General features: G+C 36.2%; 1 protein-coding gene across 1 annotated transcript in view; it reads right to left on the bottom strand.

Annotated features, from left to right (window-relative positions):
- LOC106832852 (zinc finger protein 407-like) overlaps positions 1–18,366 on the bottom strand; it is a 128,306-nt gene that overhangs the window by 70,677 nt on the left and 39,263 nt on the right. The window contains 4 exon segments of the mRNA XM_070481273.1: positions 7,443–7,557; positions 12,930–14,675; positions 14,678–16,409; positions 16,411–17,670. Of these exon segments, the coding sequence (XP_070337374.1) occupies positions 7,443–7,557; positions 12,930–14,675; positions 14,678–16,409; positions 16,411–17,613 (4,796 nt within the window). The 5' untranslated portion in view covers positions 17,614–17,670.

Raw genomic sequence — 18,366 nt, forward strand, 5'->3', positions numbered from 1 at the left:
ACTCTAATACCCGTGTTCGACACAGTAGTTACATGTGGACATCTGCAGCATGGCCACATAATTGTGTGTCCTTGTAATTAGTATTTGGAACTATGATGCATTAGGTTATATGGAAATGGTGTCAACCTGTTTTCATTACAATTATCCACAATCAATAACATTCCTAATTAAAATTACAAACAGTGAAATTCTGTTAAAAATAATTCCTGTGGTCAATTCCCATGCTCCTTGATTCTGAAGCAGCAATTCCCGTCCCACCAGGCTCTCTATTTCCTCCCTTCCCTGCCTATTCACAGTCCAAAAAACTGGAAGGAAATCAGACAAGTAAAAAAATAATAGAGGAAAAGGGCAGCATCCAACCCCTCAGCTTGGCACAGCTGTGTGATCTGGCCCTGCCTGCCCCACACAGCCGTCCTGGGAACTGTCCCCCCGCTTCACAATCTCACCACTGGCAGCGCTGAACTCCTTGCAGCTCCTGAACATACCATGCTGCTGGCTGGCCATCCCTGAACCCTGCCCGCAATGGGCCGCCCCTCGTCATCTGCCTAATCCCCACTCACCTCCCTATCAAACGCTACCTCTCCGACAAACTGTCTCCAAACTGGATGCTAAGACCTGGGCATTTCTCTACCTGAGCTTTCTCCATCCATCTGGGGCAGTTATTGTTTTGCTCTTTTTAACTCTAAAGACTAACAGCACTGGCACATATTGATGCCCCATAAATGTTATTTAATATTTTAAAAATCCCCCACTTCACCCCATCTAGCCACTTATACTCCAGGAATTTCTTGCAGTGTTCTTAATATGCCATGCTATTCCATACTCCACTACTTTTGCCCTTTCACTCTTTTGTTTCCTCTATTGAAAATGTCCAACTTTGCCTTGTGAATACCTCCTTATCCTTTAAGATCCAATTCAAACATAACCTCTTAAAGAATATCTTCCTGCTGCTCCTAAGCAGAGCCAAGTACCCCCTGCTGTGGACCACTGTCCTTGCTCTCATCCTGTAGTGCGTCTCTACTCATGTCTGTCTCTCCTACTTGGAGCACATGACCACAGGGCCCTTGCACCACCTGGTCACTGGGCCTGCATGAAGAGGAAACTCCAAAGAATCTGCCCAGAGGGAAACGAATGAATGAATACACAAATCAGTGGTTATGCTTCTCTTCTATTTTCACTTCCAACACCTCCTCTCATTCAGTCTTGAGCAAAGGAAAGAGCGAAATCCTCCAGAAAACAAAGGACTTTCAGAAACACATGAACAGGAAGAGGGGGAAGAAAACAGGTTAACAATTAAAACATTCACAGGACAGGTGAAGGAGAGCAGAAGAGAGGCTACTCGCCTGCATTCCACTGCAGGGATCAGGATTCTTCCACTAAAGAATCCTGAGACTCCACATAGGTTTTTTTAAGTCAACACGGAGTCATTGTAAAATAAAAATAAAGGATCAGTCACTGAGATATGACTTCATCACTGGAAAAGTCCTCAGAGACAGAGGTCAACGTCTTCAACTACGACACCCAGAAATGACAATGTGTATTTTATTTCTATTTTGTTATAGGTTGATCATACTTACTGCCTTGGGACAAATCTCTGACCCTACTCTTCCATGGAAAAAATTCAAGAAAACACCACCACAAAAAAGCAGCAGAGGGGATGGTGGTGACAAAGGTGCTGTCCTTTCACTGTGAGGAGAGCCCAGGAACAGCTTCCTCTGCTTTTTCTCCATTGTCCTACCCTTACTCCAACTCTCTCCTGGATTTATACAATACTTCACTGGAAAACACTGTAGAATCATGTCCAAAAACAAGTTTTTTTAATTTTAGCATTATAACTAAGAGATCTCTTAGATTTTCAAACTACAAAATGATTTGTATATAAAACAATGTCCATTCACATTGTTTAAATACAATATTTAACCAGTATTTCAAGGACTTTGTTAATTTTGTATTCCTCACTGACATGAAGCGAGACAGTGATCATTAACGTGGCATTTTTAAAATTTCAAACTAAAGACAAAAATATATCATTAAACAAAAAGCATTAAAATATTATACGGATAAAAGATGTAATACACCCTAATAATAAGAGTATTTTAATGTTAATTTAGATGTTTTTTACAAAACTGAGAGATGCTGCACTTTATATTGTACAAGCATAATTCCTGCCACAATATAAAGCAAACTTTTTCTATCTATATCTCTTTAACCAAAACAACCAGCTGAACCAAATACTTATCTTATTTAGATACTTCTGTAGATATGATGGGTGTAATTAATTGCTCAGCTAAAAATGCAATTCCATGGTGCTTTCAATGATTTAGGTATACAAAGCTTTAGTTCTCAGAACAGACTAAAAATAGTGATTTTAATTTATTCCTGCTGCCTACAATTACCCACAACCATGTATTTTTAAATATTTCCAGCCTATAAAAATTACTAATTTTTGCCACTTGTGTTTATCTGCATTTAGACTTTGATTTGGATAAATTAAGCTCTCAAGTGTTCCTTGCTTTATGAAACTCTGCATGTTGTACACTTCAACATAAATAAATGACTTGTACCATTAGAGGTTTAAATAATGCAATGTATTTCATGCTCAGCCTGAAGCTGGATTCCAATGAAGTTGCTAATGCACGTAATGATTAAGTGTAACTCAAATACTAACTGTGTTGTTGAAAACATGACAGGCAATAATTTGGTCTATTATATTCTGCCATTTAATTGCCTAGTACAGACATTCTCTGACACGTTATGAAGCAATGATTTACAATTATTCAAGCTGCAAAGGTCAGAAAGCGACATTATAATCATCTACATAGAGATCCCTTCTAATGCACAAAAACTAGGTAATGCCACACACACCAAAAAAAAAGTTTTACTGCATTAGTAACTTTCTATTTAAGGTTTCTTAAACCAACTAAGAATAAACAGTTCATAAGAACATTAATACACAATAGAAAATGTCTAGAATCTTTCCATGAACCCAGAGGTGACAGATTGAGAAAATGCCTTTATTCTCTCTTCATTAGGTAAGTTCCACTCAACTACTTAACTCTATGCACAAGATTCAAGACGACATATAGGAAAATCAATCAGAAAATAACATAATCCCTAAATCACGCATACTGGAGTCTTTGTGAACAACGGCACACAAAAGTTAGGTATCATTTCCTAGGTTTACTGAAATCAGAGGCTACTTACTAGTTTTCTATTCTTTTATTTTTTAGTAACTAGTAATGAAAAACAAAAACAATAACCCAAGTTGATCAATTTTACGCTTCTTATCCTAATGGAAAGACAGTAAAATCCTCACTTTTTTAGGCACTTACCTCTCTCTATTATACTAACAAGTTCAATTTGTAACCACTTAAGTGCAATAAATTATCAACACATAAAGAACAATGGGGAAAAATAAAATTATTTTTAACACTTTAATATGAGAAAAGTGAAACGGAGGAAGAAATAGAAACAAAAAAAGACCGAATACCAGAATATTAAAGCAAAACACTGCGCAAGAAATTTTTTTTCAAAGAATGTAAATCTGAGGAAAAGCAGAAAACAAAAGCGGCTGAGGGTTGGAAGGAGATAAGTTACAGTTATCACATGCTAGTGGAAAGAACCTAAAGAGAAACAAATAAGTACAAAGGACAGCCAGTAACCCAAACAATAGATATTGCAAAAGCAGAGAAATAAAGAAAAGAGACAGTTAAAAGGCAGGGAAGAGTAGTCTACCATTACCAGTGCATAATTTAAGTCCATCTCTAAACCCCCTTTCCCTCTCAAGTTTACCATCTGTACAATGGGGATAAGAAACATGAGATAAACAATCCTATGAAACCACAGAGATCAACAAATGAAATGAATGTTAAGTAAGGTGTACACTAAACCAGAGCACTGCATAAATACTATTTAGTAGAGAGTACTATACACACTATTGTGTGCGGAGGGGTGTATATATATATACACAGAGAGAGTATTAAAATAAAATTAAATGAATTTAACAAAACATGGTATCTATAATGACTTTCTCAAGCCACTGAGATTGTCAAGTTTTTAACTACTGAAAAAAACAAAAGTAGAGCTCACTGATTTAGTAAAAATACGTTTAGCCTATTTTTAAATATATGTTCCCAACAAAATTATTAACTTTAAAGTATAGGGATGCTTGCTTTATTTCTTATTTTGTCCCCCACTAAACCCTATGTCATACCCATAGCACATTTTCATGTTAACCATCCATCAAGTGCTAAATATAAATCCACCCACTCATATATTCTATAAAATTCCTCTTGACATCACACTCAGATGTAAGAAACTGTACTATTCAAAAATTGCTCCTCCTAAAAGTGAAAGTAAAATAAAAGGCTTTTCAATGAAGTTATCTATAACATGTTCTTAAATGGCAAGTGCAAAGCACTACATTTTTGAAATTTTTACTATGACATGAGCATGTAAATCATGGGTAAACAAAACTTAAATCCTGAATTCTGAATCCTGGCTACCTAATAGGAATTAGACATCCAGTACATTCAGCCTCTCTGTCAACTAACTGAAATCCACGATACACTGTGGTAAGATTTGCCAATGATGGGGGAAAAAAAGATACCTTAAAATTGAGCTTAAAGATTTAAAGAAAATCACCACAGGTCTAAACTCTTAAACAAAAGTGTAAAAGGCAGTTTATGGTAAGGGAGTAGCTAGTGCTCAGCCCCTAACCTAAGCCTTAGTAAAAATATAAGACACATACTTGATGGCATTTACAATCGTCTTATATGCAGATATGAAAAGAAGTCAAACAATCACAAATAATCAGAAACATTAAAATTGAGCTCAATTCAACAGAATGCACTGTCTGCTGTTTTCATCAATTTCACCATAAAATATTAGTTCTTTTCAAGAAAACCAAGAGGTAACTAAGAAAAAATAGTACAACATTGTGAGTAATAATTTCATTTGTGCCTGCCTCACTATTTTTATGTATTATCACTCAATCACAACTATTTGAAAAACAGTTTTATGTCTTACGACTCAAATAATGAAGAGGTCATTATTAAAATTCTAAAAGACAGAGACTGGGAAACTATTGCAGAAAGGAAAACATCGTGCAGGACCTTCTGTTTGTGACAAAATTATAGAGTTAATGTTCCTGAAAGATCACTTCACCTCTTAAAGCATGATTTTTTAAAGGGTAAAATTTATTGCAATTAAAGCTAATGAAGAAATGCAGCATGAGCTGCTTATGTTCAGGAATAGGTCCACTGAGCATTTCCAAGATTATTTAGCCATCAATGATAATGAATTGACATTGTCAGTGATGTTAACGTACCAATGTTCTCTACTGCTACTAATCGGATAGCCAAATTCTTCCTTTTTTTCTTTGTTTTTCACTTTAACTTACCTACAGACTGCCCCACCCCTTTTAAACACTGAAATACAGAACAATCTATGATACTTTTTCTTTAACATTAAAGGGTATGTAACTCATTATTGTTTCAACTACATAGAGCAATAGGCATTCTTCAGTTTACTGCAATTCTTCAGAACTTTTAGCTTCACTGTGAAAATATCTACCTTGTAAAAATTACTGTTATGTAACTTTTAAATCAAATTTCACTTTAAAAAATTAACAGAACTATTATCTCATAGTCAAATAAAATTCAATGACTGCCATAAATTCTAAGACATACAATTTTGGACTCTAGATTGCTTTTCCTACACACACATACATGTAAGACCTCTATGATAGCAGCATAAAACTCAATGTATCCATATGCATTTATAATTCTCTATCTTGGGAATCAAATGTATAAACCTCCAATGCAACAATTCAGTTGTATGTGGTAAGCAATGAGCTAAGCAAAGTGTGCACTGTTCAAATTACACACTCAAAGCCCATCAATCATGTATTGTTTTTGATGCTACATATGTCAGAACTGTTCTCTGAAAAAGTTTCTTCTCTTTCCAGGGTCTTAGTAATCCTAAGAAAAAAATGAATGGAATTAGATTTCAAATAACAGAGTATGCAAAAATTGTTTACTTATTTTGCAGAAATGAGGAAGAAACTGCTTATTGCCACGTAATAGCAAATTTTCACTGGAGTCAGGGCTTTCCTCCTTCCCATAGCTCATATGATAAAAACAATAAATGAGATATCTTTTAAAATTCCAAGGCCCAGAGTAATTAAAATGAACCATTTGGCACTCGACCCTTGCAGCTAAAATCAGGAACAACAGAACTCGTTCTCCCACTGATCTTCAGGGGCTCCAGGACAAAGGTTTGTCTTCATTTACTTTAGTTGCAAGTCACTGACCCATCAATTCTGCCAATGAATACATCACAGACCATGGTTAATAAAAGTGCTCACAAAGTTATCTGTAAAACTATCTTAAGGGTCAAAAACTGCAACTGTATCCTGGGATGAAATGTACTGTCCAACAAAAAACAGAAGCTTTGCTGGACTTAAAAGATTATTTACACAGTAGTGCCAACCAGAAGAATCTTGGGCTAAAAAAATAAACCTAACATAACATATACACATTGCGTAATTTCATTGAACCTGTAGTATTTTGTGAATTAGCCATAAGAATTGCAAGTTTCTCAGGTTTCACATAAAGTATTTTTACATGATATGCACTTATTAGTTAATTTCTCCAGCATTATAATATTAAAATATATTTTTCATCAGAAGTAGGGTATTAAAATCCAGCTCTGAATGTCCTATGATATACCACAGATGTCATGGCATTTTAAAATCTTTTAAACATTTCTGCTAAATTAATTAGTTTTGCATTAAGGCATCTCAGTGCTTCCTATTAAATGCAACACATTTGAGTGACAATTAAACATTGTGAATAATTCTTTAGAGGAAAGAGCCATTAACCAAAAAAGGAAAACAAGTTTTGAAATAAAGTTACACAAAAACACACATTATACACACACTGTTTCTTTAAGCTTCATCCTTACAAAAATCAGTAAGCCACTGTCTGAAATTAAATCTTTTTTTTGCTTTTTTCCTTATAGATTATGCCAATGGATACAAAGAGCCATTAATGTGATTAAAATTAAAGCTGTATAGCAAAAGAAAAAAAAAACATACATATACACTCCCAAAGCTATATTATGTATTTTTTTATGTCTTTAAATGGAATTTACAGTTCTCTCTGGCAATGTGAATGAACATCCTATAATTTAGTCAATTTACCGATTACAGGTTCAAATTGACCTTGTAGCCCATAAAATTGCTCATCTTCAGTACAGGATTAGAAGTGGGAGAAGAATGTCATAACTGTATTTAAGGAATTTACCATAACAATGGAAAGGAGGATACGCATGCATAATTTTAGCCACTCTTACTCATATCAGTTTTGAATTCTGAAACAATGGATATCCTGCACATGCTTCCTGGTTCACCACGGTAGAGATGGGTTCAATTTACTCACCCACAGACATGACACTTGTATTCCCTCATCCCAAGGTGCCTTTTGACATGGTTTCTGGCATCGCCAAGCTGAGCTGTTGCAAAATGGCATATCTTGCACTTGAATGGTTTTGATCCTAAGTAAATTTAACATAAAATATGATTTGAATTTGAATAATACATTACTGATAGTTTAAAAAGAGGCCTAGATCTTAAATCATACTTTTAATCTCATTACAAATTTCTGTCCCCAGAAGGTAATCCTTGCATTCCTTGGTAACTTGAATGGACCTGCATTCCATACTTACTCCACCAAGAGGACGTTAATGTTTCAGTGAGTGTTCCTAACTGTCAATAACATTTCTGAGATTTAAAATCAAAAGTGATACAGTTGAGCAGCACTAAGTAGATGAGATGAGCTAAAGTAATTTTAAATATTTTTCTTATAATTCACAAAAATATCTTTTAAAGTCACTTGACATTTAAAATAGAATATTTTAAAATATTTTTAAAACATGAATGCATACAGAGTAGATGATATTTTTTAAGGTATATTTATTATCAAATAAATTTCTCAGTGGCCACCTCCTTGCTTCCTATTTCTGCAGCTTTGAATTTATTCACATTAATAATGGTATTTCAGATTTTTTTTCTGACATTTATCCCAAATGATTCACTATGTTACTATTTAATAACAAAGTAAAAATATATAGTGGGCAAATTATTTGCTTTTATGATCATTTTATAGTCAAAAATCTGTGATGATTCTGCAAACCAAATGTACTGACATTTTGGTTATTATTGATTTCAAGAACAAATATTTCATCATAGAAAGGACAGTAACAAAAATAAGTAAAAAAAGCAAAGCAACAACTTTTTTTTATTTCATAAAGAAATAAGGTTAACCTATACTCAAAAATGAGAAAATAAAATTATTTCAGAGTCGACAAATTTGGTGTCAATAACAGACAGACTATAACTAGAACATAGTTACTAACAGACAATCAGTACCCATAGCAATGGGAAGCAACACTCTTTTAAAGTCTAACATGTATATACCATTTTCCAATTTTCTAACCACTAAATCTTCAAAAGATAAATCAAAATCATAAAAATCACAGTTTAAAATCAGTACAATATGTTTCTGGATTTTCGTATCATGTTTAGTACCTATTTGATGAAATATCTCTTCTAATACAGTTAGAAAGAATATGAAATATGTGGACTTTAATAAATATACAAAAAGAGCTCAAATTTTAAAAATTGTAATAAATTATATTTGATCAATGAACCTTTGTACAGTGCCCTTGGAAAAAAAAATCCTTCAAGAATACTTTGTTGAAATTGAAGCACTCAGTAAAAAATTTTAGTCTTAAATTTCAATTTAATTTCCAAAAGCTGACAAAAATAGTGAAGCATTTAATTTTAATCTTCTAACGGAAATAAAAAAGTCAACAGTACTAAGCACGGGCGGACAAGATTGAATATTTCACAGTTCAATGACAATGAAGCCAGATCTCTTAATACTTCCATTTCTACTGTTAGAAGTAGATGTAAAATTTATTTAGCACCTGAATGGTTATATCTAGTCAGCTTTATATGTTTAAATGCCAAAAGCAGGTTGAGACTGCAGCTTACAGCAATCACATTCTATCAATCACATTAGAAACTACAGTTTATTTAAATGATTCTGATAAAACTAAGCCTATCACTACTTTGAAACATTTCATCTCAACACAGAATTCTATGAAAGGACTTATAAAAGAGTGAGAAGAACCAATTTCCCTGTACTTTAAATTAAAATGCATTACAGATAACAAGGTAATTAGGAAATTACTAACGATAACATCAGGACCCCAAAAAGAGAAGATAAAGCTCTCTCAACATCTGCATCACAATTTTGGTAACAGGAATTAAAAGATCTTGTGCATTTGGGATTCCAGTTTTTCTCTTGCTCACACTGCACTGACACTGTGATGAGCTCCTCCTGGTGCTGGCACATGTGCCATGAGCGGCCAGACAGACCTTCTGTGTTTTCAGCTGACTGTGCGTGGCTCCTTGGTGCCTTCAGGTCTCAGTGATCATGATGGTGTGGTGACAACACACAAATCAGCTCTTTGGTTGGCTGCTCTCATGCAGAAATCATGAAGGCCCTGACTATTTTTCCTATCTTATATTCAGAGTAGACTGTGTTTTAACATCTCCTTTCTGTGTCATAAAAATTCAAATACAAGTGAACTAGAGATAATGCTTTTCAATACAAGAAGAAAAAATTTTGTCTTTTTCTAACTGATAATGTTTCCATTTTTAAGCTTGCTATGCACATCCCAAAATTAATCCAGGCACAGTGTTTATAAGGCAAAATTTGTAAAACCACATATTTCTAAATTTCTCTTTCTCTCAGGTATATTGTGATTATTATAAACTGTGAATATTATTTTAAATAGTTCCACTCCTTAGGACAGCATTATCCTTAGTAGATTTTTTTCTTTTAATTTGGCCTGTGAGGTTTTTTGGAAAGGGAAAAACGAAAGAGGCTCTCTAGCTTTCTGGCACCTTACAATTTTACCAAAAGAATTCCAAAGATGTTAAAAACTAAGTCTTCACTCAGACCTACACAGGCATTCCTCAACAAGAGTTATTGCTCATTGCTATGCAAAATGGATGTGACATTAACATTAAAAAGATAATAAAACTTCAGGTCTTAAAGAACCAAGTAAGGCGTATATAACCCAGCATCTAATGCTTCTCAATTAGAGCCTCGATTCTACAATCCTCCCTAAATATTGATCACTTCATTCATTCATCTGCTGACTCATTTATTCAATCATTCAACAAACACTGAGAGCCAACTATGTGTAGGGTGCAGAGATGAAGCAGCGAACAAAGGAGAGCCCCTGTTCTCACTGTGCTTCGAGGCCACAGACTAACTCTCCTGACCATCTCTTCCCCAACTGACTCGGCTTCTAAACTGTCACGGATTAAGTAGCAAACATACCAGCCCCAACGTGAGAATTTTTTAGTGAAGTCACAGGACTCCCTAGCTCCCCACATGCGAACATTTTCAAACAGCACAAGTGATGAGTGCACCCGGAACATGAGATGAAAGGCTTCAGACAGTCTCCAGCTTAACGACATCTGCCCTGTTACATAAAATTAAAACTCTAACGGAATAATGCAGGAGAGAAAATGAACAGCTTCTTTTGTACTACTAACGTAATGAGAAAGGAAACACTGCTCTTCCTGGTCATGCTGAGGGTGGCATACCAGCAAACGCACAGGAAAACTCCAGGATGCTTTTTTCCTACAATTATTGATAAGCAAAACTCATTTATTTCTTAGAATGCTGCTTTTATCATAGTGCTAAAGACAGGAAGAAAAGGTTACATAAAACATATAGTAAATCACAAAATATGAAAACAGGGATTGGAAGAATAAGCCCTTTTCCAGTTAACCATTAATAACAGTCCCTGCATTACTATTTCAGGGACATAAGCAAAGTATCCGAAAAGCAATTCATTCTAAGATGCCCCAAGAAAAAACCTGGATTGGATTAAAACCTGGAAAGCAACTTCCCCCAAAGAATGATTTGCAAAATTGAAATGGTAGACCGCATTGTGTACTCAGGAATAGTACTCTGTGGTGCTTCAGAACACAATAAAAATGTACTTACTGATAAGCCTAACATAAGATGTTAAAAAGTATGCTAACTTTTACTAAATGTTACAATCAATGATGTAACTTATATAGTAGGGTTACTTTGTCACATATTGATAGTTACCTCACTTTCACATCCACATTAACTTGATTTTAAATGCAAAATACATATAGTCAAGGAAGACTAATGGACTACATTCTGCACTTAACCTGGTGGACATTTTCAAATGGCACAAGTGACCAGTGCAAACCTATTTTGCATTGTAAATGACTAAATAAATCTTAATGGATTAAGAATGATCAGCTATCAACACACAAGGGAAATTAAGTGCTGAAATGCCTACATTGATTATTTTAAATTATTAGCCTTACTCTGTTCTTGAATTTGTATGCTTTTAGTGAGCTTTAACACATTTACAAGACTTATTGACTATAATTACAAGAGAATTCAAGTAATGGACACATCAATTATAAGCAACATGTCTTGACCAGACAGTTGCATAAAGAATTCTAAAAAGAGCTCCATTAGCATCTTCCTCTTAGTTTTATTCAGTTTTATCTGCCTTAAGAAGGCATATTAAGAAAGTACATATTTTCTGCGCATGTGAACAAGTCTGATTTCTAAAACCATATTATTTCAGGAAGTGACCTGCAACACAGTATTGACAAGAGATATTAACAATGCCAACAAGTATGTATTTGGACTTATTCCCCAAAAATGGCTCTATTGCATGAGAAGAGTTGGCACCAAGAGTACAATGTTTATATTTACCTAGATTAACCTTATGCAAGTTACTTATGCTCTGTTACTTTCTTCAATGAAAAACTTTTATCTATCTTTAATCATCCTAACTATTAATAATGTTTCACACTCTTTTGTCTTCCTCCTTGTAACCATGCACTAAGTTTCAAAAACTGCATGAATTTAAAGTATAGCTTTAATAATAAGCCATTATTTAAAAGTACAGTAAAATAAACCTTACAGTTTTAATGAAAATATGTTCATTGAAATGTGAATTTATTATTCAAATCCACTCATAAATTCCACCATGGAGACAGAACTTGTCTAAGCAGAGCACAATGATTTAGAAAAGCTGTCTATTTAAAATAAAGAATGTATGGCAGGTTTATAGAAACAGTGCACTGAATTTTTACATAAATTTAGAACAGTAGCTTATGCATTTTCCACAAAAAAAAAGTTAAAAAAAATTTCTACCCAAAATTAAACAATAAAATGGAACACTACATGTGACACAGCACAGAAACTAAATCAGGTGCTACCTTCACAAAAAACAAATCCTCAGGACATACTAACTTTGAAAAGTGTTGACTAATTTTGATCCGTGAAAGTAGAATCTTGCTGCCTGGGAGTCACGCTTTTGGATATAAACTATCTGGCAACAAATATTTTTAAATCCTTAAAATTTTAAGAAAATTTTTATTATCCCATTCCTCAAAAGCCATTTAATATGTCCTCTGAAACCCAAAGTGCCACTTAATAGATACCTTGGAGCACCAAACAATTAGGACTTAGAAACAACTGACAGCTGAAAGAGACAAGAATTTAACAAAGGCATCAGACGAACTAGGTGTTTTTGATAAAACGAAAAGAAATTTGTCAAATAACCTGCCTTTGGAATCACTAAGGCTTAAATACCTTTAGAAATGCTAAGTGACAGCAAGGACTCATGGTAGATGTCGAGAGCGCCCCACTGCAGGATAATGTGAACTAGGTGGAAGGTCAACAAGCAAAGGCAGCAAGTACCCCAATGCTCAGACAGGAACAAACGTCCACATTTTATCATCCCTGTGCACTTTATAGGTAAATAGAAGTTTGCTGTGGTTTACATACCTGTGTGAGTGCGAATGTGTGCTAGAAATGCCATGGAATTGCTACTTCGACACATCTTCCCACAATACTTGCACACATTTCCCTGATTTTCCTCTCTCTCTCGGTTGATTTGCTCAGTGTCTTCCACTATGTACTTATTCACCTCCCGTAGCAGTTCCTCATGCTGCCCTTTAATATGCAGAAACAAATTCTGTTCAGAATCAAAGGGCTCTGTACACTTGACACATTTAAAGGTGGCCCCTCCCTCTGGAAGCTCTTCCACGCTGGCCTGTTCATTTCTCATATGCCCAGCACTAACCAAATGCTGATGAAGGTTGCTCTCCGTATAGAAGGATTTTCCACACAGTAAACAATTAAAGTGTTTCTCTTTTGTAGGATGCTTCATGGCTATGTGAACATTCAGTCCACTCAAACCATCTGCTAAGAAGCCACAATCATCACAACGGATTTGTGTGGATTCACCAAAGGAACTACTTTCAGATTTCTTCTTTCTCACACCTTGAGCACAGTCTTTTAATGGCAACTCACTAATTCTCACTCCTGTTGCTATAAGACCATCTTCAGACTGATCTATCAATTCACCATCTTCAGGGTTCTTTATTCTTATTATGGAGGAATCAAACTGGCCAAAACGATACATGGCCTGTCCTTTATCATCAATCCTGATTATAGTTTCATAAACATCATTACTTTCAACTGTGCTATCAGAAGCCGGACCATCCTCTTCCAAAATAATTTTAGTTTCATGTTGGGAATTCATCAGAATTTCCTTATTCTCCAGAACAGGATCTTCTTGCCTATCTTTCAAACCCTCTGAACTCTGCACACTTCCAACTTTGCTTTGACCACTGCTCTCTAGGTTTAGCTGTTCTCTTGTCATTCCCGTCACAACAGGGATGGTGCTGTCAGCTGACTGCTCTCCACCTAGAACTCCAGCACACACATGTTTGGTAAAGACCTTATCTGCATCACCTCCTACATTTCCTCCATTGCTCTCACAATGAATATTTGGATCAATGATGTCATCCAACACACTGTGGTTTTTCTTTACTGTCTCATAATTGAAAGCTGAGCTTCCCGAATTTTCATTCTGAAATTTTCTTGGGGAGTCATAATTAGAGGAAATATTAAGGGACACTATCTCGTCAGGTTTCATAACTTTATCCTCGGCAAGGGGCTGTTGGAAAGTTTCACAAAAGGAATGATCTTCACTGAGATTAGAGTCTTCTTCAGTCTCAATTTCCACAGAGTCAGGAGCACAGAGTACTTTAGACATATCCAAATTAGTGTTCTCATCCAAAATAGAACCAGCAGTATTTCTCGATTTAAGAATTTCAGATGGTTGGTCTGAAATTATTTGAAATTCTTCAGAATTTTGTTGCTGCTGCTCTTCAGCTATAATGATGTTTTTGGACATTTCTCCAGAACTCGCTTCTACGTTAGAAGAGTTCAAGTAAGACTGTCTTTTTATCTTGTGTTTTTCTGTTGCTGCATGCCTAGTCATCTCCCGACGAGTCACAGCATAGTAATCACATGCCATGCAATAAAATGTAAACTCTTTTGTATGTTTCCGTTTTATGTGCAGTTCTAGAGAAGCAGAAGAGTGAGCATTAAACTCACAGTGTGTACATTTATTATCACTTGTGTCCATTACATCTGTCTGGGAGTGTGCATCCCCCTGTTGGACAAGGTCCTCTGGTTCTAGAGAGATTTGTTCCTTTTTATCAGTAAGGTGACTGTTAACTTCCCATCTATGGCATGAAATACATTTTCAACTTCAACTTCAATTGAATTTCCATGCTCTACTACTGGCTTTTCTGGAACGGAGGTATCTAGGTCAGCTGACTTGTTAGCTTGTTCTTCTGAAATGGTCATCGCTGAGTTGGTGTTCTTTCTACAGGCTTCAAGGTTACTCACTTCGGGGCCAACAATGATATCTGAACTTTGTTTTCCATTTGCTTCTATTTCTACCCGCCCTTTATGTTTCTTGGTGGCACAGTGACGCTCCATATCTCCCTTAGTTACAGTATAATACTTACACACTTTGCATAAATAACTATATTGGTGACTGTGTTTTCGTCTAATGTGAACAGTCAAGTTTGTAATACTAGAGGCCAAAAGACCACAATGCGAACATGTCCTTGAGATATTACCTTTAGGTCTCCCTCTCTTTGCAGTGGTCAGAGCTAATTCATCCTCTTTGGTGATTATACCAGACTGTGACAGTTCCTTGGTAGTTAGCATGCTCTTCTCAAGACAAGAATGCTCCTGTAATTGCACACCTTCTACATGGCCTTCTACCCTACCATTTCCAGAAACGTTAAACTCTTCTTTTTTATCATTTGCACCTATACATACCCTTTCAATACATTCTTCAAAGCTTAAGCCAATATTATTTTTCTTAGCATTTTCAAGATGCTTGCTTCTCTTAATGTGTTTCTCCATTCCTTCTTTGCTCAATGAATAAAGATTACATGCCTTACAAAGAAAGTGATAGTCTTGACCATGCTGGAGCTTTATGTGTCTTGTAAGAACGGTGGAAGACCTTGTTTTATAAAAACACTTCTTACATTGAAACTGAGGCTTACTTGAATGCCTTACTTCATTTCCATGGCTTACACCAGGTTTAGCAGGTTCTTCCTGAGCTGCTTTTCCCGACTCACTCATAGAATCTTTTGTGTTTTCCGATTCTAAAGTACTTAAAGGTAAAGTCTGTAAAACCAAATCATTGTTAAATGATTGAGAAGTCTTTGGTTGAACCAATAAGCGAACATCCTTCTCAGTTGTTTTGTGTTCTTCCATGTCTTTCTCAGACAAGAACAACAGATTACAAGGAGTACAAAGAAAACCCATACTGTGCTTTTCCTTCATATGGTCTCTAAGATTTATTTCATTCAAGGAACTAAATGAACAACACTGACAACTGAGGGCAGAAGCAGTTTGCTGATGCTGGTTATTGTGCAAATGTTCATCTAAGTCCCTCCTCGATATACTGGAGAAGTCACATGTCTGGCAGTAAAATTTCATCTCTCTTGCATGGCACCTTCTCACATGGATTTCCAACTCTGCTCTATTTGTAGCTATCTGACCACAGTCTGCACAAGTACACAACATCTGACGGTCAGAAGCTGGCCTGACTGTGAGAGAATCAAAGGAGCACGGGATATGAGAGGTTCTTTTGTCCTACTTCGGGTCCTGGGTTTCCAAGGAAGTCACGCACAGAGTGTGGATACTGCCACTCGTTTCTACATGTGTAGATGTTGCCTCTGCATCACTTGTTTTCATCTGTGTTCTGAAGTGTTTCATATACATCCTCTGAGTTTCATTAGTCCCTCTTTTATTAATTCCTAAAAGATTAAATCTTTTCTTTGCCTGGCCTTTTAAGGTGAAAGTGCCACTTCGTCTCCGGAAGCTATGACCCAACATGAGAACACTGCGCTCAGGTCTCGGTCTCAAGGCTGTGCTGACACCATGTGCTGTCTTGTAACGTATTTTTGGTAGATTCCAATGTATCTAAGAGACCCTCCGAGATTACTAAAGCTCCTAACTTTTTACTCTGGTTTTCAGGATTTTGAACCATTCCAGGGGCAGCTATGTTTTCTTCAACAATCTCTCCTTTTTCGGAGGAAGTATTCCTGGAAGGCGTCATTTCCACAAGGAGCTCACTGCTACTTCCACTCTGTTTAGAAATGCTTCCTCTGAAATCTTGAGATTTGCTTCCAACATTTCATAATCCTTTTGAATCACTATTCTTTGCTATTGGTTTAGAACCTCTTGGTTTTGCATGAATATTTTTTGTTCCCATAGTACATGGTTTCTTAGGAAAAGGCTGTTTTGTTAAGATCTGTACAAATCCTCCACGAGCAGCAAGATTCTGACGCCGGAGATGTGTTTTGCCAAGATAATGTGCATTCAACAGGTTTTCCTCCACACACTGAAAACCACAAAGATCATAAGAAAAGACTTTCTGTGGCCCATGTGTCTGTCTGACATGCATATGGAGAGCTGCACTGCTCTCCGCTTTGTGGCTACAGTGGCAGCAGGCATGTTCCTTAGACTGTTGCAAGTGACATTCGGCATGCTTTTCCAAATCAGAGCAACAAGAAAACAAATGACCACACTCATTGCACTTGAAAACTGTCTCTCCATTTCCAATGGTACAACTAACACTAATCTCTTTCAGGGGAAAAGGAGGTTCTCTTTCTGGATCGAGGGAAACCATCTCCTGAGCAGACTTTTTTTCAGTGTCCGTTTTCAGAGAAACAGAGTCAACAGTGCTTAAACTGCCCAGAGGGGAGAAGGCATTGGGAAGACATGTGCTTCCATCCGAGCAGTCACTCAGGAGGGACTCCTTCACCGCCTCCTCTGAAGGGATGTCCACTTCTGAGACTGTGCTCTCAGACGTTTCTGATCCATGAACGCCCTGCTCTGCAGATTTAAGGGGCTCTGCCTCGGCTAATTTCATTCGTTTGGAAGCATGTTTATTTTCGTCTTCCTCCACAACGATACTGTCAAAGTTTGATGATTCTGAAAGACCTCTTTTGCTTGTGGAATTCTCGGAGGATTCCAAATCGGATATAGGCCCACCATCTACATCAGGGGATGAAATATTTTCCAAGTCTTTTGCTTCTTTTTTTACTTTCTCATCCTCATCATTCTCCGGTTTCTTCTCAGTATCCATCATTAATAAAGTGCTGATGACCTTTCTTGTGTCATGGGGGGCTCACTTGGCATTCATAACCTGTGAAGAAAATAACCATGGTATTAAACCTCTGAACGTAAATGACACATATTAGCCCAAAAGTCAACATAAAGTAACACATTGGATGAAAAACTATCATAAAATTAGCCTCAAGATTTCCTTTATATTGAGATGAATGTGATCACATGTATGAAGTTCTGTATGAGAGCATGAAATCAGATTTTGGGAACATCACATCAGATGCACACTGCTGACTCAGGAAGCAACACTATGAGATCTTTGATAGAAAAACTGATTCTCAACCAGCATGCAAAAAACTCCCATGTTTCAATTCTCTTTACCAGTGCACTTCAATTTACTACTTTGGGGAAAAAAAAAAAAACACGGAGAAGGCTTCTTTTCAAATAACGTTCAGTGAACTCACACTCTGTAAAATACCTTAAACAAAACTCCTGTGACACAAATCAGGAAGTCAGGCCTTCCCCTCCCAACAGAAGCCCAAGTCCCAGTATAAAAGAAATGCAATTTAAAACCAACTGCTTCATCCTTTTCCCCTAGAGCAAAGAGCCTTACCATTACTTTTCTAAATATTCCTAATTAACAACTGCATATTCTCACCACATAACACCATTCATGCACGAGCTCTTTGGCCAATGAAAAGCCACTCCTACTCCAGTTGTCCATCACCAATTTCTTCACCTAACAGTCATTTTGTGTCGTCTGAAGGTTAACGGC

Source organism: Equus asinus, chromosome 12, assembly GCF_041296235.1.
Source record: "Equus asinus isolate D_3611 breed Donkey chromosome 12, EquAss-T2T_v2, whole genome shotgun sequence".
NCBI classification, from domain to species: domain Eukaryota; kingdom Metazoa; phylum Chordata; class Mammalia; order Perissodactyla; family Equidae; genus Equus; species Equus asinus.